Raw genomic sequence first — 22488 nt, forward strand, 5'->3', positions numbered from 1 at the left:
CTGCATAGAGACTTCTGAACTAGGGGTTGCCTTCAACTTTGTTTTAGGAAAACCTATCCATCCATGAGCGGGAATGAGACACAGACACTTTGCCATTTTGTCTGCTCCGCCCTATTCTGCCCAGTGAACATGGCCTCCCCAAAGAAGCAGGCATGCACACTCACAGCCCTGGTCAGGAAGGTGTCACAAACTTCAGCGACTGTCCCCATGCTCTCCCCCTCCACGACCCACACGCAGGCCTGAGCCCGAGGCCACAGCTGCACCCACCGGTGTGCCCTCCTCCCCACCCAGACACGAGACACGACCGCGAGGAAGGAAAAGGCGGGTAACGCACTTGTCCGGGCAGCTGCGAGGGCACCTCCGGGGGCAGGCAGTTGGGCAGGGCAGCGGAGGTAGAGGCCACATGCTCCTCAAAGCTGTTGATGCGAGGCTTTTTGGTGGGCTCAGGGCTGGCTAGTGGGGTGACACTATTGCGTCTCATGAGTGGGTTAGGTCCCTTCTTTGCATCCTAAGCGAGACAAAGACAAAAGAGAGAAGGCGACAGTTACAAGGAGAAGGGAGATAAATAGGGCCCCCAAATCAACACCAAACAAAAATATGTTTCTCTGCTTCTGGAATGTACGGATACGACAAGACTGACCACAGTGAATGGCCCTGGGACCACGGGGTTGCTGTTTCGTCCTGTGTCTCCCAGGCATCGAAAATCAAGGGATGCTCTCCTCCCAAGCCCCTTTCCGGGATCATTCCAAGACACTCACTAGGACAAACACTGACATTTGCAAAGCAGGTGAGGGAGGAACAGCAGGAGCAGTCATTCGATTATAGCAGATAATGAGGTGGGAGAAAAGAACCTTGCTGCCAGCCTCCAAGGAGGGGAGTGGTAAGGAGAGAGTCCTGGGCGTGTGGCTCAGGGAACCAGAGGGGAAAAGACAGCAGGAGGGTGGGGGGAGAAGGTGCTGCTGCTGGACTCCCTCCTGCTGACCACGAGCCCGGATCTGCAGAGTGGACATGGAACCACTCCTGCACCCTGCAACTGTATCCCAGCTTCGGACAGGAAAGGCAGGCTTCCGAGGAGCCAGGAGACCAAAGACACAGAAGACCGGAGGGAGGCAGAAACAGCCGGCTAAGGCCAAACACTAGCCTTCCAATCAACTGGCAACGTGACTAGCGCGATGGCATCTGAAGAGCCTTCCAGCTGTCACTCTGCGGCTCGTGACCCACACGCCGGAGTTGAGGTCTGTCTCTACTGAGACCCGGGCCCTGTCCTGCACAGTGAAGTGTTCAGAGACCATCGGAGCCCAGCTTGGCCCAACACCCCTGCTGAGGGTCTGCCTGGGCGGCTAGTCGTCACTGAGCCACAGGAAATGCATCATCCGCTCCCCACACACATTCAGAAGGGGGCTGGCTGTCACAGAGGGACGCTGTCCTCCTGCGTGCCAGTCACGCAGCCAGGCAACTGCCGCTGGAAGCCGGATTTTAATGCCAAAATCTCCTGGCCAACCTCCCTGGGAATAGGAATGTCTCCTGTGCACACAGGAGTGTCACACTCAGTGTAAAAGCAAGTGTTGGGCTGCTACTGGCAAAGCACTGGGTTTCGACAGTCGGTACAAAGTAAATTCCAACTTTCCTTCACAACATACACCTGGGCAGAAATCTGCTGTGCCCTGGGACATGCAACCAGGCTGACCCCCAGATCTCAGACGTCCCCAGGTGCCCCGAAGAAACACCATCGCCATCCCTTGTGTCTCTCATTTCCAAATCGTATGTTTTCTCCAGTCCCACTTCCTTTTTCTCTATTATCGTCTTCTTGGTAATTCTGTACCCGGTGCGCATGTGCAGAGGTGAGTAAGCAGACTTGCTGACCCTATTTTAACCAGTCACTCTGGAATTTGAAAGTAGTTTTAGCTGCCCCAGAAGAAAAGGCAACAAAAACTGTGCTGTGGGTATGTTTAAGAGCGCCTTGTGTCTTCTTTAATACTTACTTCTCGGGTCAAGGGGAGATGGGGAAGGAAGCACAGAAGGAGAGAGAAAAGAGAAGATGCCAAGAAGACACAAGAAAGACAAGGCAGGAACCCCCGGATACTGAGGAAAGGGAGGGAGAAAGACACCCAGGCCCTCGCAGTTCCAACAAACTATGCGAGAAGCTACTGAAAGACACAGGTCAGCATTTACGCATCGTGGGGACTTCCCTGCATTGGTCCTGTCCCTCGACAGAACTCAGGATGGGGACACTCACACTCACCTCTGACCTCTCCCGGTGTGTGTTCACTGACTCCACATTCAGGCAGATGGATTCTACACGGCAACCTGGATGAGGGGGGCAGAAAGATTGGCTTCTGGTTAAAGAGGATGGGCCGCCTGCAGCCCCACAGCCACCAGCAGCCAGCATCCCAGGGCAGCAAGTCTCAGCAGAAGCTGTGTGATCACACTCACCGTAAGCGACAGGTGTCAGTTTGAGGACGGTGTGAAGGGGGCATTTCAGGTAAGGCATCTCTTCTGCAAAGAACAGAAAGGGCCGCATGATTAGATGTGAGACTTGAGGACAGACATTCACAAGCCCCCAGTGAGAGGTCTGCCACGTCAGTACCCTCAGAGGCCTGGCCCAGACAGGGGCGTCTCCCCTGGCCCCTCACCCCTCACACAGGTCCTCACGCCAGGCAGACAGCCCTAGAAAAGACACCTAGCCCAAGGAATTAGATCAAAACAAATCCTGAACCCACCCTCACACAACGAGTTCGAGTTAAAAAAAGTCATTCCCCCAACAACTTAAGTGTGTCAGGATTCAGCTGAACCTCAGGCAGACACAGACTTAAACATTAAGTTAGAGTTTTCTGGGCTGTTTGTTCCTTACAGGTGGGCTGAAGTCCCTCCGCACCAAGCCCAAAGCCCCTGAGGTGGGCGTGGACGAGCTTTCCAGAGGCTGTTTCACACTCTCAGGCCCGCCGTGCATGAGGCGGTCCTCTGAAGTCTCCCAGGGCCAACAGGAAGTATGGGGCCCGGACGGCCCTCAGCAGCGCCACCGACGTGTGCAGGCTGGGTGAGCTACCCCAAACTCAGAGACCAGTTTCTCTCCCTCCTTTCAGGGGTCGCACCTGGCTCCCATTCCCCACCCCGCCCACCCCTACCAGGAAGCTTCAGAGGACAGTGGCACCTGCACTCTTATCCAGGAAATAAGCCAAGAGGCAACGCAGGACAGCCTGGTGGCAGATGACCAGCACATTCTCCTGACGCTCCAGCTCCATGATTACCGGCTCCAGGCGCTGGACGAGGTCCTGGTAAGACTGCAAGACAGAGGTACAGGTGCTGTGCTGCAGCAGAAGCACAGGGGGTGGTGAGGGGGGGCTGGTGGTGGTGGTGGTGGTGATGGCTGGGGACGTCACCAACTTGGCCATCCCGATTGTGAACCAGAGGACACACAGTCAATGGATCAGCCATCACCCCAGGTGTCAGTGCTGCAGCCCCTATAGGTCCTAGAGACCCACCTCAACTGGCTTCCTAGGAAAGGGGAGTGTGTGGAGAAGCAATCCTATGAGAGGACATAAGCCTGCGTCCTCCCTCTGTCTCACTGCTCCTTCCCCTTCCGAACCCTCTACACTACACAAGGGAGTGACGAACTCACACACCCTGCAACATGGATGAATGCTGAAAGCGTTAAACTAAGTGACAGCAGCCAGACACAGAAGACTGCATACTGCCTGAGTCCATGTCTAGGAAACGTCCAGAACAGGCAACTCCAGAGACAGAAGGTAGCTCCGTGGTTGTCTGTAGCCAGAGGTATGGGGAATCAGGACCACTGCTAACGGGCTGGAGTTTCTTTTTGGAGTGATGGAATGTTCTAGAATTAGTGGTGATGGTTGCATAGTATTGTGAATATACTAAAAACCACTGAATTGTATACTTTAAAATGGTTAAAACAGTTAGTTTTGTATTATGTGAATTTTATCTCAATAAAAAGAAATTGAAGAAGAAGGTGTAGGCTTGTGACTTTCATGACCACCAAGGCTCCCACTCACACCGGTCCCTCTGCTGCCCATCCCCCACTTCCTTCTCTGACTAACCAGGTCCCAGCAGCCCTCTCTTGGTCTAGTCCGACTCCCCGGCCTCTGAAGGCCCGGCGTGAGCTCCTCCATGCACAGCACACACCAGCTACATGGGAGCACCATTCGCTGCATGAACAAGGTGGCCGGGGGGCAGCTCCAGCACACATACCTCCCCGGTGGGGTACCGGTAGTAGTATTTGTCCTGCTCGCGCAGGGCGTACTCCTCAGGGTAGGTGTCCTTGATCTCCTCGTAGGTCATCTCCTCACAAACACCCTGGAGGAAACAGCCAGAGGTCACCTGGGGTGGTCCCAGTGGTATTCCCAGCAGGAGGTGGGAAGGGCTCCACCCGGGACTCACGGCATCGATCTCGTTGAGCGCCTTCCACTGCTCGTAGGGGAGCTGAAGGGCCTCTGCCGTCTGGATGGTGCTCTTCAGCTGGCTGGTCCACACCTTCAGGTCCTTCAGATTCTGCTCGTCCACAAACTTGCTCAGGGCGTTGGCAAACTGAGGGCATGGGACGAGAGGGACACGCACTGCACTCTGGGCTCCGGTGCCCCCTGGGGAAGCAGGGCAGGGCTCCTCCTGCTCCGCGTCAGGGACGGTCGCTCTGTTGTCATTAGAATGGTGAGGAGGAGCCCCCCCCACACAAACCCTCCGCACAGCCACGCAGCCCCTCCTTTCCCATGCACACGTGCACACACACTGACACATAGGGAGACATAAACACACACAGGAGCACACACACACTGGGACACACACACACACAGACACATACAGAGACACGCAGCGAGAGGGGCATATATACCGGGGGTGCCAAAAAAAAGGATACAAGAGGACACTTTGGTCAACGTTGCTCAAGCAGTAGTTCACCGTAATCAGAAGTGTCTGGACGCTGATGGGAACCACTTTGAGCACCTCTTGTCATTGCAGGAGTCAAATATGACTTGTATTCATCTTTTGCTATCAGTATATATTGACTATTATAATTTTAATAGTTTTTTCCTTTCTTAAAACGTGTATATATTTTTGGCACCCTCTATATAGACACACATACAGAAACTCACACTTATACACAGAAACACACACATATGTCCACAGGCAGGGATTTACAGACACACACACACACACACACACACACACACACAGCTCCCCGCCTACCTTCCTGCCCCTGCCGGACAGGCCCGAGTCCCCGCCTATCTTGCCCTGCAGGTTGTGCTCGCTCTCGCCGTGCCGACACAGGTAGATGGTGCGGGGCTGCACGTGGATGTTCATCAGATAGTACACGATGCGGCTCTGAATGTGGTCCTGGACCCTGTTCACCAGGAACCGCCGGCCCACGTCGATCACCTTGATCAGCGACAGGTCCCTGCACAGAAGGCGCCTGGTTGGTCAGAGGCCTCGGCCAGCACAGCATTGCCAGGCTGGGCCAAATCCCCTGCTGCCCAGCTGCAGAGAGCGGCCCAACAGAACCACTAGGTCGGGGTGTATGCTCCCCGAGGCACAGACTGAATGTCTTCTCTGAGAGTCAGAGAGCGATTATATAATGCGCATAACACAGTGTCTGGCTGAGGGGCTTCTGGCCTCGCAGAAGAGGGGGAGAGAGAAACAAGAGAATGCAAAAGAAAACAGGCAATGTCAACGGGACAGCAGCATGACTGAGCTCAAACAGTCACTTTCCACACTTCTACTTGGTTACTGTCTGAAACAGTTCCACTGAATGGGTGATCAAAGAATTTTTGAAAAAGATATTTAAAAACAGAGTTTGTGAAAATATCCAGGAGGAGATGCTTTGTGGGAACATCAAGAAACATGAAAAGCCCTCAAGTAGGTGATTACCTGTCACATTTATCGGGGTCGAGGGGCTGATAGCTGGCTTCATAGCAGCTGATTCTCTTCATGAAGTCGTCCATAGCTTCTGCTGAGTTGCAGTCTCTGTAATCCGGGCTGGAGATTTTCACTTCCTGTAACACCACAAAGGGGCAGCTGATGAATGGCGCTGGCAGGCTTTCTGCTTAGCTGAAGCAGGATTTGGGGCTGGCAATCGGGGAAAGCACAGACAGGCTGGGGATAATGATGATCCGACCAGCGTGTAAGAGAAAAAAGAAATACACTGGGGTCGAGTCCTAATGTCATAATTACCCAGGGAGGGCACCACAGCCTGAAAGGATGAAGATAGGAAACCCACGCGGGATCTCATGAACGCCTCTGAATGGGTCACAATTAGGGATCAATCCCGTAGCCAAGTCACCCCTAGACAGCCCAGCCCTCAAGTCAACCAAGTTCCGCGTCAGCCTCTGCAATGGTCCCCCAAGGGCAGGTTGTCGTTTAGTAAAGGTGCACTGGGGACTTGCTGGTGATATCCCTGGCCCAGTGTGGCAGGCAGGATTCTTCCTCCAGCACCCACAGATGGGGCAGCACACACTTGATTAACACTTCTATTAACACTTCTCCACCTGGACCCCATACCCAGTCTCTTCCAAGGTTTGCTCTCTTTGGAAGGAGATGCCAGAGGACCGACCTTCGGGCCTGCCATTGCCTATAACTGAACAACAGGTCTGGTGGATTTTAGGGAAACTCTTAATTTTTGAAGGCATGTGTTCTTTTCCTTCTCAGCAACTACAACTGCCATGACAAAGAGGCATCTATCTTCCAAAATCCAAGTTCAATGGGGAGTTATTATTTCATGGTGCAGAGCTTCATTTTGGGAAGATGAAAAAGTTCCAGAGATGGATGGCGGTGATGGTGGCAGCACCGTGTGAACGTGCTTGGGGCCACGGGACTAAGCACTGAAAAGCCAAGTCCTTTCCTCCTTAGTTGAGCCGCCCACCTAAAGAGCATAGTGGAAAGGCCTAAGCTACAAAGTCGCTTCGAGGCTTAATCAGCGAAAGAGACCTCTGAACGCGAACACGGAGAGTCAGGCAAGTGACTGACTGTGTTAACAAACGGTAAATTCCCGGGCAAGCACGTGGGACTGCTCACTGGGGAAAAGCAATTTTGCAGCTGCTATTCCCTTTACTACCAAGTGGAACGAGTAGAACCCAACCAAAGAAATACAGCCAAACCCTTTGTGTAGGTTACAGCAACATCTGTTTCCTCAGCTTTTGAGCCTCTTCCTTTCGATCTGCTAACACTAATCTGGACTGATTTTCCACAACTTGAATAGCCCTTCCTGAAATACGAACCCATTTCTTAGAAATGCTTGTAAAGACTCCCACTGCCTTTCAGAAAAGGCCCACTACCAGAAGCTAAGGAGCGCTCGGCATCCCTTTAAAGACGCATGCTTCTGTGGAGCCATTCCGCTGTGTCCCCGCGAGAGGCCTCACACCTGTGCTCTTTATAGCTACGGCTTATTCTGATGTATTTAAGTTGGATAGGAAATTATCTACAACATGAGAAGGTGACTTGTGGTAAAGGCTTTACAGTAACCCTTTCTATTTGTGATATATTGCTATCAAGTGATAAAATTTAAGAAATTCATTAAACTAAGCTGCCAATTATCCTCAATTAATCCAGACACCTCGCCTTGGCACCGGAGGAGGAGGGTGGGTATGTGGCAGACGCCTCCGCAGGAAGGTGGTTTTACCACCTGCGTGGTTCCCAGACGTGGGAATTCTGCCTTTAGCCTGCTGAGTCCTATGGCCTTGGTCAATACATAGCCATTCTTACCGACCAGGGCCCTCAGTAGCAAAAGGGACCAGCCTGCTGCCTCCTTTTCCATCTAGAAAAGTGAGCTGCTCTTTGCCCCAAGCAGCCCCATCACCACCCAGCCGCCGAGCTACTAGCATCCACAGAAACTGTCCCCGTACCCCCACTTTACCTCTCATGTCCCACCAAGACTGCTTTCTGCTGACTGTCTGAAAGGACCCCGGGTAAAGCCAGGCCAGGTCACAGACAACGCTTCTAGGTTAAATACCGTGTTTCCTCGAAAATAAGACTGGATCTTATATTAAATTTTTGCTCCAAAACATGCATGAGGGCGTATGTTCAGGGGACGTCCTCCTGAAAAATCATGCTAGGGCTTATTTTCCGGTGAGGTCTTCTGTTCGGGGAAACACACTACCAATCTACCCTTCTGACCTCCTGAATCCCACCTCTCAGACAAAATCAACAGCATAGAGAGAGGACCAGTTCGCTCTCAAGGCCCAGTTACTTCTCCGGGCCTTGCAGCACGAGACTGGGGGTCCTGCAATATCTTACCATGATGTTGGAGGCTACAACTGTGGGGTCATCGCACACAGACTCGATGAAAAACACCTGGGAGGACGAGAGACAGAAACATGAGAAAACAAATGAGGTCATGTGAAGGGCCAACTTTGGTATCGCGGTGATGTTATCGCCACGTCTCAGGAGGAAGGACACCACTCACAAATCTCCAGAACATGAAAAAAAGAACCATCCACTCCATACCAAGTTTATCCTCCCCCAGAGGAGAGATGCTTCACCCTCCCCAGTCAGGGTAACCCCTAAGAGCCCCACCAGGGAGGCCCTATCTGTACATAGCACAACGAGGGCCATGGGAGGTGAAGGACCAAGTACAAATAGTCCATTCCTGAGGGTTTCCCTTTTTCATGAGCACTCCAGGGCAAGGTAAGAAGTCTGGCTCACCTTGAAATCATTTTCTTTGGCAAAATGAAGGATCATGTGTCTCCTCTCTCTAGTAGTATTGGTGGCATCGAAAACCTGATAGGGAGAAAGAAGGGCAGAGAAGATAACCCAAACTCGAGTTTAACAGTATTTGCCAAAACACCAAGTAGGTCAGGCTGGTCACTTCCAAAAATGAAGTTCCAGGCGAGACTGCACCCTGCCCACGGCCATCCCCCAACCCACCACCACCACCTCCAGCACTCAGGGATGAAAAGGGAGGGGTGGGGATACTCCTTAAAGCAAATGAACAACAGTAACACGCAGGGGAGGGTAACGAGAAGGGTGCTGGCTCCACGGCTGCAGCCACCCTGGGTCCAGCCGGCCTTGGAGGGTGGTGCCGACCACACACAGAGGAGGGGTGAGCAGAGCACCTCGGCTGGTTATGCCCCCGAGTCTGCCCCTGCCGAGCCTTCCTGGGTCCCTTGCTGCTCTAGCCACCTGCTTCCATCAACTCTAAGGCCAGAGGCACTTGTCCCTATGTGAGGTGTCCTCACAATGGCTCTCAGCACTGCTTGGGCCAGTGTCTCCGTGTCACTCTGTCCAGGGTACCGTCCCACTATGGGATTGGAGATGGAGCCAGCGTATTCCTGAGACTTACTGAAATCTGGCCCCCTTCCTTCGTCAGGTAACTTTTGACGTCTCTCAAGGCGGCTAGAGCACACTGCCTGCAACACACAGAAAGAGCACACGCATCAGCGCTGGCCCATCCGACGGGAGAAGCCCAGGCAACCCCCACTCCTCCAAATGAGCAGAGGGACTGGCGATTCTATTGCTAAAGGGCTCAGGTTGGCCAGGGCTGCCAGGCCAGACCCCACAGGCACAGAGGTTCCCGGCGGAAGCCTGCGTGGAGGGCTACAGTCACCCTCTAAAGGGCTGCTCCTGCCTGGCTGCACACTGAAATCCCCCTGGGAGCTTCTGAGAAACCGAGTCCTGACATAGAGTCTCACTGATCTCATCTGGGATCAGCCTGGCATCAGGAACTTTCCAAACTCCTAGGCATTTCTAAAGTGCAGCCAGGGCTGAACACCATTGGGTTTGGGTTTCATGATCCCCTTGGGCTTAAAAGAAAATCCTGTTCAGTGTAAGCAGCTGATTTTCCACGAAAACAATTTTGTTCATTCTTAATAATGAGCCGTTGTTGTTGATCTGTATCCCATCAGCCGGGTTAGACCACCTAGGAGGAGCAGATGAAAGCAGCGAGTCTCTGAGAGACCAGGACACTCCTCCACACGCACACAGCGGTGGGGCCAGACCTGACGGCCACCAGCGGAGAGCCACACCACAGCCAGCTTCCTCTTTCTCTTATAGCACCTGGCTTTCCAACGCCAAGCAAACCCAAACCCAAGGCCTCCATGGCAGCTCGGGCCTTACTTGCGGACTCTCATGGCCTCCTCATTGTCCGGGCGAAAGAAGTTGTAGGAGCTGTACTGCTTCACGGCCTCCCGGCGGTACTCCCCGACATTGAACACTGCGGGCAGAAGAGAGAGGACACTTAGCTGGCCCCCAGGAAGAAGAGGACACTTGCAGCTGGGAACACTCCAAACAAGGAAACCAAGCACCCCCTCCCCCCCCGCCCACACACACACACACGATTCTGGTAAGACAAGGAAACCAGAAAGTGGACCTCCTCGTGTCACATGCTATCATTGACCCAGAAGGCAGCCCAGCTGCCCTGGACCAAACACAGCGCACAGCCACCTGCTTCCCCGCAGGTTGTCTCCTACAGCCAGCCTCCTGTCCAGCCTCACGAGGTCAGGGACTGGAGGCTGACACTGCGAGCACAGGTGGCTGTCACACGTCTAGTGAACACTGGGCAATGATTTCTGCGGATGGTGCCCAGGAGAGGGTGGGACTGCACACCACTGCCAGATCCCAGCAGGCCATTCTGCGGACACAGCAGCCCATGCCCCTGGGAAGCACCGGATATTGATGGGCATCTCCTACACGACACACTGCACTGGGCACAGTGGGGGACAGCAAGTGTAAAAATGAGTCCCTGTCCTTAAGACATTTCTCATACAGTTGGAAAGACCGGGCAAAGATTCATAAGCATAGAATCAGCGGTATGGGGCACTTTAGTCAGTAGACAAATGTCACCACGAAGTGCTATGGGAATTAAAAGGGAAAAAAAAAAAATCGGCATAGACTGCGGTGGCCAGAGAAAGCTTCTGGAAGGAGGTGAGGGCTGAGCTGGGTGGGTTCTAGAGCAGTGGAAATAACCGAGTGGCCAGGGAGAAATGATCCCGACACAAAGTAAGGGTTTGTATAGAGCGCGGTGGGAGACACAGCTGTAAAGGATCTCTCCCCCCAGTACAGGGGACCAACCAGCCCAAAAATGGCATCTGGAAGGGCCATTTTTGTGTTTTGCTTTTTTTGGGGGGGTGCAGGGTGGGGAGCAGGATCGCAGCACATAGCGTGACGATCCGGCCTTGGGACACGGCCTCACCTTTAGTGGGGACGCCGATCCAGTTGAGGTAGCGAGTCAGCTTCTTGGAGATGTAGGTCTTACCCCGGGCTGGCAGGCCCACCATCACAATCACGGTCGGGGAGTTGGTCAGCTTCGGCCCACAGGCTGGGAAGAACAAAGAAAGGTGTCATCAGTGAAGCAACTCACAAGACAGACAAAGTCATGTGCCACACAACAAACCAAAACTTCCCACAGAAATACCTTTCATTCCCAGCTCCCAGCATTTTACAATCCAGTGGGACCAGGGCCCCCTGGTGGCCAGAGCCCCTCGGTTACACCACACAGCTCCATGTGGCTTCTCAGGTGATGCACGTCAGCGACCTTCCCAGCCCCCAATTCCCAGCCTGATAGGGAGGGCCCTAAAGCGAGCTGAGAAGCCCCTTACTGACCCTAACCCCAGAGCAGAAGGTACTCCTGGGGGTGTAAGGAAGAGACCCCCCCAACACCAAGTATGATGAGGTCATCATAAGGAGATGTGTTTCCAAATGCAATATGTAAATCAAGGTGGCAGGTAGGAGTGGGAAATGGGGGGCAGGACCCCCCCAGCCAAAATACAGAGAGAAGCCAATCATCAATTTCCCAGTCTCCACACGGCAGGTCTACTTGAGCTTCCTAAAAAAAAAAATGCTTTTCTTTTTAAAGAAGGCAATTTTAAAAAGCAATAATCTATTAAGTGAAAGTATGTCAGGGACCCAGAGTGCTGCCCTCCCCCTAAAGATGACAGATAAATTCCTTTGTCCCTGAGACCCTCCCTGCCTATTGCCAAGTTCTGACTGCTGCCAGGGCCCTGTTGAAGGAAGGGCAGGTCACAAGGTCCTAGATGCTCCAGGTCCCTAAGCCTCAGGCAAGGAAACCCAGAAGGTCCTGCCTGTGAATCTCCTGGCTTCGCTGTTGAACGACTGTCCCATGTCCCTTGGAATCTCAGTAAGACAAAACACCAGGGAGAGAGATTTTTCACTGTTTTAAGAAAGCAGCAAGGAGACCTGTTCTGGACATTTAAGGCCCAGTATTTCCTTGGTGGGCGTCTTGCCCCTGACACTTGGGTGATCCAGCATCCTGGTGCTGAGTACTCGAGAGCCAGGGGTTGCCTGCCGGGAGCAAGAGACTGGCCACCTGCCCACGCCAGCCCTGCAGCACTGCCTGGCACTCATTGGCTGCCACGGTCAGACCAGCTTTCCTCATCAGCCACGCAGCTTGCTTCCTGGGCACCTGTCACACGGGTACAGGCAAAGCTATTCAGCTTGTACCCCAAATCTAGGCAGACATCAGGTTTAGACAGGAGCCCTGTCTCTCTCTAATAGGCAAGTGCCGCATGGGGGAGGAGGGACAGCCACCAGGCCCCTGACAGGCACAGGCTTGAAGAAGATGCCTCCTCTTAAGCTGAATGTGCCCCCTCACGGTCATGCTCCGTCTGGTGACTAAACTGAGGTCAGGTGCCCAAACACTCACCACGCTCCTCTAGGACCTGCCCCCTGGACCTGTAGGCTGGGGCTAGGAGGAAGCAAGCACCACATGTAGGGGCTGTTTCTTTCCTGTTTTTAGACCATCAGTGACCTTCTCCGTGCAGAATGAGGAGGAGGAACAGGAGGAGAGAGAGCAAGGACATCAGGAGGTCAGGAGACATTCAGGAGCCACACAAGCCCTGGGCGAGGATTCTCCAGCTCCCAGTGGCTGGGAGCAAACAAGTTCCTAGAAATACCTAGAGGCATTTCCCTACTGCCCCTGCACACAGTGTGCTTTCTTGAGTCCTAAGGGGCAAGCAGATAAAGGTGACGGCCTCACCCAAAACCAAGGGGGACATAAAGTAAGACACACCTTACTGTATATGCATTGTGACAGCTGCAGGCGACACAGGAGGAAAGAGTTCTCAGTTGTGCCCCCAGAACAATTCTCACTCTACTAACCCTTCTTCTAAACCATTGGTATTCCCTGTCCGTATCTCATGTCCCCACCAAGGGCATCCAAACATGCACAGACATTCTCTGTCCCTCTCTCTTCCCTCCGGGCTGGGCACACCCACAGATAAGCAAGCCCCAGACTGGAGACAAGCTGACTGACTTATCAATTCAGGTTTTAGTGGCACTATCCCCTACTCATATGCACACATCTCCAAATCTCTAGCAGTAGCCACTTCGGGAGGGAAAAACCGTGAAGACACAGCAGAGTAAACATCTTAAGCTAAAAGCTCAGGTTGAATCTCAAACCTAAATAAACCATCAGTCCCTCATCCGGCAAAGCAGAAGTCATTCTTCCCACTCCTTTGGCTTCTTGTGTAAGATTCAAAGGAGCTGCCACAAAGCCTTTTGACAAAGCCTGAGTCTTACTCTCCTTCATGCCTCCCTTCTCTTTTTTAAAGTCACAGCACATCTCAAGTGTCTTCATGGTCCTATAATCATTTACCTCTTCCCCCAGACCTTCCAGTCTCTTCTTCTCTGTGGACCTTTTTATTTTTATTTTATTTTATTCCCCTTCTTCCGCCTCCCCCCACCCCCCACTCAGGTTCAAGCCGTTGTTTCTCAGTCTAGTTGTGTAGGACACAGCTCCCTGGCCCATGCTGGTATTATTGCCTGCCCCTCCCCAGGCAGTTACTCAGTCGCAGCTCTCGGCAACTCTTACCGGCTGCGGGCAACCAGCTCACGGCAGCCCAGCTCCAGGGAGAACCGTTGTTCACAATCTTAGCTATAGAGGGCGCAGCTCACTGGTCCATGTGGGAACCGAACAGGTGACTTGGGACCTTGGGTGACCTCGGCTTTAGGAGCACAGTGCTCCAACCACCTGAGCCCCGGGGGGCGGGGGGGCTTTTTATTTTTTAACCCAGGGAAAAGAGAGTCCTCTCCCACCTCTCATACCATTGTCCCTGGGGCTCTGCCTTCCTTCCAACCAGCACAGGGACTAGGGAAGATAAGTATGGAGTTTAACACAGGATTTCCCAAAAAGTACGTAGTACTTGTGTGTTTCACGTCCTCTTATACAAATATTTAATATTTTAACTTCTTTTTGACAAAAAAAGTTTTATACTCAGATGTATTTAGATGTCCACATAAATGTGTACGTGGTGATACAGAAATGTTGACTATGTTAAAGGGGCAAAGAAACAGTTGTTTAAAGACTGCTAGGTGAACAGACTATAATCACCTGGATTGCAGTTGGGGGGGACGCTCAGGGTAAACGTGTCATCGGTGGTTAAGGCCATCCCTTGAATAAGAGCTCATGGAAAGTCACCAAGTTCTGGGAGCTCACCCCCAACTCTCTAATGTCATTACCATCACTCACTCAAGGGCCCTGTGAGCACCGAGTATGCACACACAACACACAAGCATACAAACGCACAGGGTCATTTCAGAGCATGATAATGCTATGAGAGCAGAGCAGATGTCCCTGGAAAGAGCACTGGCACTAGGGCTGGTGGCTGTGGGGGTGGTTTGAATGGGGTAGCCAGGGTCAGCGTCATCGCTGAATAGCACCTGAGCTGAGACAGGTCCGTCCACAGCCAGCCACACTGTGTTACTATTACGCATGTGTACTGCCTGCACGGGTCAGTTCCCTGATGTAAGTGGATGCAGAAAAGCAAATGATAACCAGGAGGCCAGTACGCGAGTGCGGTAAGCTACACCTATGGTGACCTGAGTAGCCAATCCTGAAAATGGTCAGCTAGATGGGGCAGAGGCTACAATTCCAATTCCGGCCCTACAACCAGATTAAGCTGCTAACCTCTCTGACAATGGGTACCGCACTGACACAAGCAGGCACTCGTCAGCTGTCCTCACCCACCATACCGACACCCACAGGTCATGCTCAGAAAATAAAACAAGCTGTCGGAAGACACTTTGCTGCTGCTCCCATCCCTCCAGCAAGCTTTCTTCTACCCAGGAGAGCTCCGAAATGCTAACTTCAAAAAGATGCCAACTCATTCATGATCTTTTCTATAAGTGGATAAGTTATGGCTTTAGTGACAAGTCCCAGGGGAACAAATGGATGCAGACGGGGTCAGTCCCCAGCGTGACCTGATGGAATTTTGATGGCCGTAACCACCGAGACCTACTTCCACCAGGCAAGGGCAAGCCGAACGCTGCACAGAAAGACCCATTGTGACCCTGCAGCTATACCACCACCTAAGAAGGGCTCTCTGGAAAACCAATGCACGCCCTTGGCCCTGGGGGAACAAAATGCAGGCCCAGAAAGCTATGGCAAACACTTCACTATTATCCACTGGACATAGACCCGCTCCTGGGATCACATCAGCCCGAATAGTCTGCTTAGCTAATGTTAAGAACCAACATCCATCTACTTTGTTTGTATTCTGTTCTTTAGATTCCACATATAAGTGAGATCATATGGTATTTGTCTTTCTCAGCCTTATTTCACTTAACATAATACCCTCTAGGGCCATCCACGTTGTCGCAAATGGTAAAATTTCATCCATTTTTATGGCAGAGCAATACTCCATTGTATAAATGTACCACAATTTCTTTATCCAATTGTCTATTGATGAGCATTTCAGTATCTTGGCTATTGTGAATAGAGCTGCAGTAAACATAGGGGTGCATATATTTTTTCAAACAAAGAACAAATTGATGGTTGCTACACGGGGGGGGGGGGGGGGGGGCTGGGAGGTGGGTGAGAAAGGTGACGGGATTAGGAAGTACAAATTAGTACTCACAAAATAGTCACAGGAATATAAAATACAGTATGTGGAATATAGTCAATAATGTAAAAACTACCCTATTTCCCCGAAAATCAGACCTAGCCAGACCATCAACTCTTAACGCGTCTTTTGGAGCAAAAAATAATATAAGACCCAGTCTTATATTATGTTATATATATGTGGTGTCAGATGGGTACCAGACTTATTGAGGGCAATCACTTCATAAATTATATAAATGCCTAACCACTGTGCTGTACACCTGAAACTAATATTAAATAACACCGAATGTCACCTATAATTTAAAATATATATGTATAAATTCACAGGATGTAAAGTACAGCACAGGGAATATAGTGAATGGTACTGTAATAGCTACGTATGGTGTCAGAGGGGTAGTAGACTTGCTGGGGTGATCACTTTGTGAGGGGTGTACATATCTAATCATTATGTTGTTTCGTACACCTGAAACTAATTTAAAAAAAGAACCAACATCTAGACTAATAGGGGGATCATTGCACAAATTATATAAATGTCTAACCACTATGTTATACACCTGAAGCTAATATAATATTGAATGTCAACTGTAACTTTAAAAAAATTAATTTAAAAAAAAAGAACCAACATCTAAGTGAGCTTGCCCCAGAGGGACAGGCCTAAGGATTTGAGGAGGGGAAGAACCCAGAGAAGCTAAACTTTCAAAAGCTTTTCTGTACTATTTGGAGAATACCATACTCATTCATGACTTTGCATGTATATTTTAATGCATGTTTAACTAATCTCTGTCCAACGAATGGCCCTCCCAACCCAACATGGTCTCTGCCAGGAACAGTGAAGGGCTGGGAGTTTTGGTGAATCATTTGACAACACTGGGCGGCAATACAATAGCATAGTGGCTAAGAGGGCAGGGCCTGGAGTCAAATAAAGAGTTCAAAGCCAGTTCCCATGCCTTCCTTGGACTTTGGACGAGTGACCTGATCTCCCAATGTTTTAGTTTCCTTTTCTGTGAATGGAGAAATGCTGCATAAAGTTTCTTGGGAGGATTATGACGTAATATGGGTGAAATGCTTCCTGCAGCCTCTGTCAGCCTCAGCGTTTATGGCTTCCACCACTCCAGACACGTGGAAACTAAGACCCACACATGAAGAGAGGGCCACACAAGTACAAAGGGACAGAATTGGTCTCACCTGGAATCCTTCAAGTGCTCTTTCCTCAACTAGTGGTTCTCCACCAGTGACTGAACCTAAGGAACTCTAAGAAAATAGGATTTCCAGGCCTTACCTGAGGCAATTCTAACTTGCTTCAGGGAACCCGTATGAATCTTTTTTCCCAATATTTCCCCCAAATGATTCTAATGTGCAGCCAGGGACAAGAACCACCAGTGTAAACTACAGTGGCCAACCATGGACGGGTAAGGATATCTCTCTTTTTAAAAAATTTTTATTGGAGAATATTGGGGGACAGTGTGTTTCTCCAGGGCCCATCTGCTGCAAGTCGTTGTCCTTCATTCTAGTTGTGGAAGGTGCAGCTCAGCTTCAAGTCCAGTCGCCGTTTTCAATCTTTAGTTGCAGGGGATATAACCCACCATTCCATGTGGGAATTGAACTGGCAACCGTGTTGTCGAGAGCTCACGCTCCAACTAACTGAGCCATCTGGCTGCCCCTTATCTCCCTTTAAGTTAGAATACCATCACTGGATTTAAGCCCCTACTGAAATGAAAACTCTTCTACCAGTGGACAATATGGAACCCACTTTACAGATGAGAACACTGAGGTTCTGAGTGAGTAAATAAGTAGGAACTCGCATACAGCTCTCCACTTTTAGTGATGATAAACAGAAAAGACAGGCAGCCCTTGCCAGTCGATAAATGATTTCCTTGTCAATGAAGTTGATTCACCAATTCAGTAAGACCCTCCCCACCAAGTTATGGTTTGCATTTGAAGGAAGCTGCAGATTTTGTAAGCATTTACCACAAATGGGTGTCATACCAGAGCACCCAGTTGATGTACTTCAGGAGCAGAAATTTCACCAAACTAATTAATCTGGAGCTTTCTGTTTTACTGTCCTTTGCACATCAACAGTGATGTCCCCCACACCCTCAGAGGAATCTTCTGCAGACCCCCAATTAGGACACCTTTTATAAAGCTGGTAACAGGTTTAGGAAGGATAAAATCCATTCAATGTTCCAAACGTCATTAAAGAAGGGCGGAGGGAATCAGGGACGATGCCATGAAGCAAGACTGTTTTCTCTATTCTAAAGAGAGACAGATGTGCCTATAGAAACCAAGAAAGACACCGCTACTTGAAATAAGGGCATGGAATAATTATCCAGGCTGCAGATAATTTTACAAGGAAGAATGCGTCTGAGACCACACCTCTGAACCACTCTCAGGATTCCGGAAGTGGGCGGGGCAGGCAGGGACGTAATCCATCAGCTTCAGCATCCACCCCGCCCCCCAGCTCTGTGAGGGATTTTTAGACAAATCTCTCATCTGCGTGTGAGACGTGCAGACCGACAGAGTCTAATGGATGGGTCTCTAAAGCCTGCAGGAAAGAAGCTCGCTGCACACTTGTGTCTAAGAATCACACGACTGAGCGAATGCAGCCAATCTCAGTGCCCTCCGCTCCCAACCCCAGGATCATTCCTCCCAGATCTCAGCCCATCACCATGAACCTCGGGAACTACAAAATTTATTCGTGTGTGTGTACGCACACCTATATAAAAATGCATACATTTACATACATATACAGAACCAACTTATATTCATATGACCAGTTAGATTACAAAGTGCTGCATATAAATACGTTTTACTCAAGTCACAAAAGGTGGGATTGTTTCTGCATCTTGCAGACGCCAAATCTCCCTCAGGATTTAAGGAGCTGCATTCTTCAGCATCACTAGGTTTTTATAGAAATACAAGCAGACCGTGGTCAGCCCAGTGTGCAAGCTATTTAGAAGCATCTGAAAGGGCTAGGGAACAAGAAACAGACATGCCAATCCCCCCCTTGCAAAGACACCTAGTTCTCTTTAAGATTTCTGTGGCCCCCCCAAACCCTCAGGTCCAGCAGAGGGGGACAAGCTGGTAGAGCAGCCCCCAGTGTCAGGAGTGCCTTGCCAGGTCCCATCACCAGTGGACCGAACGGGCACCACAGAGCCATCTCTCCCCACCTCCTGGGGCCGGCAGGGGAGGGGGGTGTGATTCAGACCTGGGCAAAGCCCAAGGTGGTGAGCTGTATGAGCTGTCACCGTGACCATCCCAAAACGTGACAACAGAGAAGGCCAGCAGTTGGCCTCGCACTCCCGTGTCACCCATGCCTAGAAGACTCCCTAGGGTTTGCACCTGGGATCCTATGGTTACCTCTCAGGCAACCTGACCTGTCCTGAGACAAAACACCCACCACCCGGCTCTACCTTATCCACCTGATGCTCCTGGGCAGGTTACCTGGAGGAGCGATATCACCTTCAAAGCATTGGAACCACCCTTTTAAGAGGGGGCTCTCTCCATAGCTAGCGATGGAGCCTAAGATAAACCTTTCCAAAGCACGTATGGCCCACGATAGACGGAGCAGGGTGGTGAACTGCCAGCAAATTCCAAGCATGGTGGAGTGAAACACTGCCAACTGTGCTGTCACCCATCTACAGACCCTCCGCAAAACTGGAGGCAAAGGCTTGGTTCCAGGGCTGCTCTCTCGCGGCCCCCAGCACACCACCTGGAGGTGGGAGTGAGGAGAGGGAGGGAAAGAGAGAGGAAACAGAGGGAAGATATATAAAGAGTAGAAAGATTAGAAATATACAGAAAGGAGAAAAAAGCAAGAGATGTGATAGAAATATATAGAAAAGGGACTGAGAGGAGATGTAAATACATAGAGGTACGGAGGGCAGACAAACGTAGGGAGGGGTGAAGAGAGGCGATGGAAATAGATGTAAAGAGAAACAGGGAGAGAGGAGGGAAGGTAGTGATGGAGAGAATGGGGGGGAGATCCGAGGTGACGCTGCGCGTGCGAGGGGCCTCGTCCCTTGGCCGGATTCAGCCTGACGGGCGCCACGGAGGATGACGGGGGCTGGGGGACACGCGGGCGTCCCTTCCCAAGCGTCACGAAGCAAAGGCTCTGCAGTGCCCTGCGCTCCCGCCCCCGGCGCTCGGGAGCCAGAGGCCGCAGCGCGCTCGCTGTTTCCGGATCCCTCTGCGCTCCGGTGCGCGAGTCGCGCGGAGCAGCGCGGTGCAGCCGGCAGAGCCTAGGCGCGCCGACGCCGGCCAGGGGAGGCGCAGCGCCGGCGCCGGAGCCCGTGTCGTCCCCGCCCTGAGCCCCTGCCAACCCCGCCCCAAGCGCCGGGGAGGAGCGGAAGGCGCCCAGACCGGCAGGGACCGCGATGGAGGGCGGCGCCCGCCCCGCACGAGCGCGCCGGAGAGGAGTAGGCACAAAAGCGCCCCGCCAGCGCCCGCCACACAATGGCCTAGCTCTCCAAGCGGCGCGCCTCTCCCCTGCAGCCTGGCCCCCGCGCGCATCCGCACTCACATCTGGGCAGCGAGGGACGGTGGTCCACCGGGATCCAGATCTTCTGCACCCGGCTCTGAGTCAGTTCCAAGGGCATCTTCACAGCCTAGACTTGGTGGCCCTCTGTCCCTTGCGAAGAATTCAGACTTGAGGAGAGTGGCGTGTCGACCCCCCAAAACAAAGGGGAAGAGGGGGTGAGTGCGCGAGAGCGTGGCCCGGGCGCCCTTCCTAGTGCTGCTTTTTGGAAACGTGCTTTGTGGTAAATGACGAACGCTCGCCCCGGGCGTGAAGTTCCACGAAAGCTTCGAAAGGGGAGGGGGGCTGGGGCTGCACCCGCAGCTTCTGCAGAGCCAGGCTTGTCCGCTTGGTAAGTCCCCGGGATGCTCGGAGCGGAGCGGAGTGACAGTCGCACAGTCGCGTTACCTTCCTGCTTGCCTCCTCTCCGGCTCTGCTAGCACGAGCTGTGCTCTGCCGGGGCTTTTAAGAGTTGGGCCGGCAGCGATGCACACGTCAGCCTTGGGGCGGGGACGCATTCTTCGGGTCCCAGGCCCCTTTCACGTGGGGAGCCGGGCGGGGAGGGGCATTGGGCAAGCCAGGAGGCGACCTGCTGGCTCCCCCTGCAGGCCCACGACAGCAGCGCACCCTGCTCCTGCAGCGCCTGAAAACTAACAACGTAAACCCAGCCTTGGAAAGGTCCTACTCCATGAGCGTCCTCCTATCATCCCCTAAAGACGACCGGCACGGCTTCCCAGATTATGGCCTCATCTGTGCTGGGCGGAAAAGAGGGCCGCCATCCAGTGTGATGCGTGGATCCCCGCAGCCGAATCATCTGGGATACTGGTTAAAATGCATCCTACTTGACGGCCTCTGTGGGAGTGGGACCTCAATACTCTGCATTCTTAACACGCGCTCCAGGTCCTGCACAGTCAGGTTGAAGACCCTGGCTTCGGGTTCAAGGTTGGAGAGAGGGAAGCCTGAGGAAGGATGCTGAGAGCGTCTGTGGGGCACAGCTCTCCGGGTCGCTCCTTGCCAGTGCTGCTCCCTAATAATACTTGTGAGACTCACTCACCACGACCCCTGCCACCCCGGGGAGAGGCCTTCCCTTGTCCTTCGCCCTCACCCCACCCACTCTCCTGAATCCCTCAGAAACCTTGACTTGTCCTGAACTCTGCTCTCCCAACGTCCAGCCCCAAGACCTGGCACCCGGGCTCCCAGACCCGCTGCTGAGAGACCTGCAGTGTGCGCACCAGGAGGGGGCGAGAAAGCCCCGGAATAATTATTGGGAGGCGGCACCTTGATTATGCAAACCCCTAAAATTCATAACATTTATCCAGCACAGTCCTACTGCATCTCTTCCTCACCAGTTTTTGTTGTGTGTGTGTGTGTGTGTGTGTGTGTGTCCGTGTCCTTTCTGCCTCCCCGGTTCTCGCAGTTTTGCACCAGCTCACGACAGGTGATAGTCGTGTGGTCAGGCCAGTGTCTGCCTGTAACGACCCGGGGTGCGTTTAGCGGGGACTGCCACAGCCATACATCAGCACAGAAGCGCTCGCGCCCCGCCTTGCAGAGGTGCAGCCCTCAGACCTCACGCTGAAGTTGTGCTGTGATTGCAAGGAAGAAGGCGGCGCTCCCTGAATCCCAGAGTGCAACGTAATATTCCGAGCAGAGGCTGCCACACGTCGCTCACGTCCCGCATGGCTCGGCTGGGCGGGCGCCCGCTCCCCTGCAGCCCGCACAGCTGCGGCGGGCACAGCTGCTCCCGCCCTCCCCGCCCGGGCCTCCCCCCTTTCCAGCAACCCTGCCGGCCCGGGATCGGGAGCGCGGAGCCTCACCCCCCCCCCCCCGCCCCTCCTCCAACCCTCCCCGGAGCCCATGCTCTCCCTGCAACAACTTTGCTGACTGTTCGGTTTGGGCGCTCAGCAGCTGTTCAGAAACCCGAGTGCATTGCATTGGACTTGTTTTTCTGCAATGGGAGCAAACGCCAGAGATGACACCCTATAATGCCCCAGGGAGAGCCCCACTCCACTTTTGAAATACGCGTGTGCTGATCCAAGGAGCAAAGCATTCGCCAGCGAGCACCTGCGCCAGGGGGAAAAGTTGCTGCCCGGGTTCGCTGGGGTCAGGCAGGGGGCTGGATGCTTGCACACTTGCCTCTCTGGGAGGAACCAGTGTACCTGCACGCCTGCTACTCTCCTACTGG

The 22488-nt window shown here is 52.5% G+C and overlaps 1 protein-coding gene across 12 annotated transcripts in view; it reads right to left on the reverse strand.

Annotated features, from left to right (window-relative positions):
- Positions 1–22488, reverse strand: part of PFKFB3 (6-phosphofructo-2-kinase/fructose-2,6-biphosphatase 3) — a 70140-nt gene that overhangs the window by 7689 nt on the left and 39963 nt on the right. For 4 of the 12 annotated variants that reach the window (XM_081050653.1, XM_081050652.1, XM_081050651.1 and 1 more), the window contains exons 1-14: positions 20313–20747; positions 11132–11257; positions 10057–10153; positions 9284–9350; positions 8647–8721; positions 8239–8295; positions 5878–6002; positions 5200–5407; positions 4399–4545; positions 4210–4314; positions 3152–3281; positions 2434–2496; positions 2243–2307; positions 335–508 (exon numbers count right to left, since the gene is read on the reverse strand). In XM_081050653.1, the coding sequence (XP_080906779.1) occupies positions 335–508; positions 2243–2307; positions 2434–2496; positions 3152–3281; positions 4210–4314; positions 4399–4545; positions 5200–5407; positions 5878–6002; positions 8239–8295; positions 8647–8721; positions 9284–9350; positions 10057–10153; positions 11132–11257; positions 20313–20388 (1515 nt within the window). In that variant the 5' untranslated portion in view covers positions 20389–20747. Of the gene's footprint in view, positions 1–334; positions 509–2242; positions 2308–2433; positions 2497–3151; positions 3282–4209; positions 4315–4398; positions 4546–5199; positions 5408–5877; positions 6003–8238; positions 8296–8646; positions 8722–9283; positions 9351–10056; positions 10154–11131; positions 11258–19237; positions 19527–20312; positions 20757–22488 lie in introns of those variants that run through there. The other 8 variants (XM_081050649.1, XM_081050650.1, XM_081050645.1 and 5 more) reach the window with 4 other exon arrangements.

Source organism: Rhinolophus hipposideros (assembly GCF_964194185.1).
Source record: "Rhinolophus hipposideros genome assembly, chromosome: 1".
Classification (NCBI taxonomy): domain Eukaryota; kingdom Metazoa; phylum Chordata; class Mammalia; order Chiroptera; family Rhinolophidae; genus Rhinolophus; species Rhinolophus hipposideros.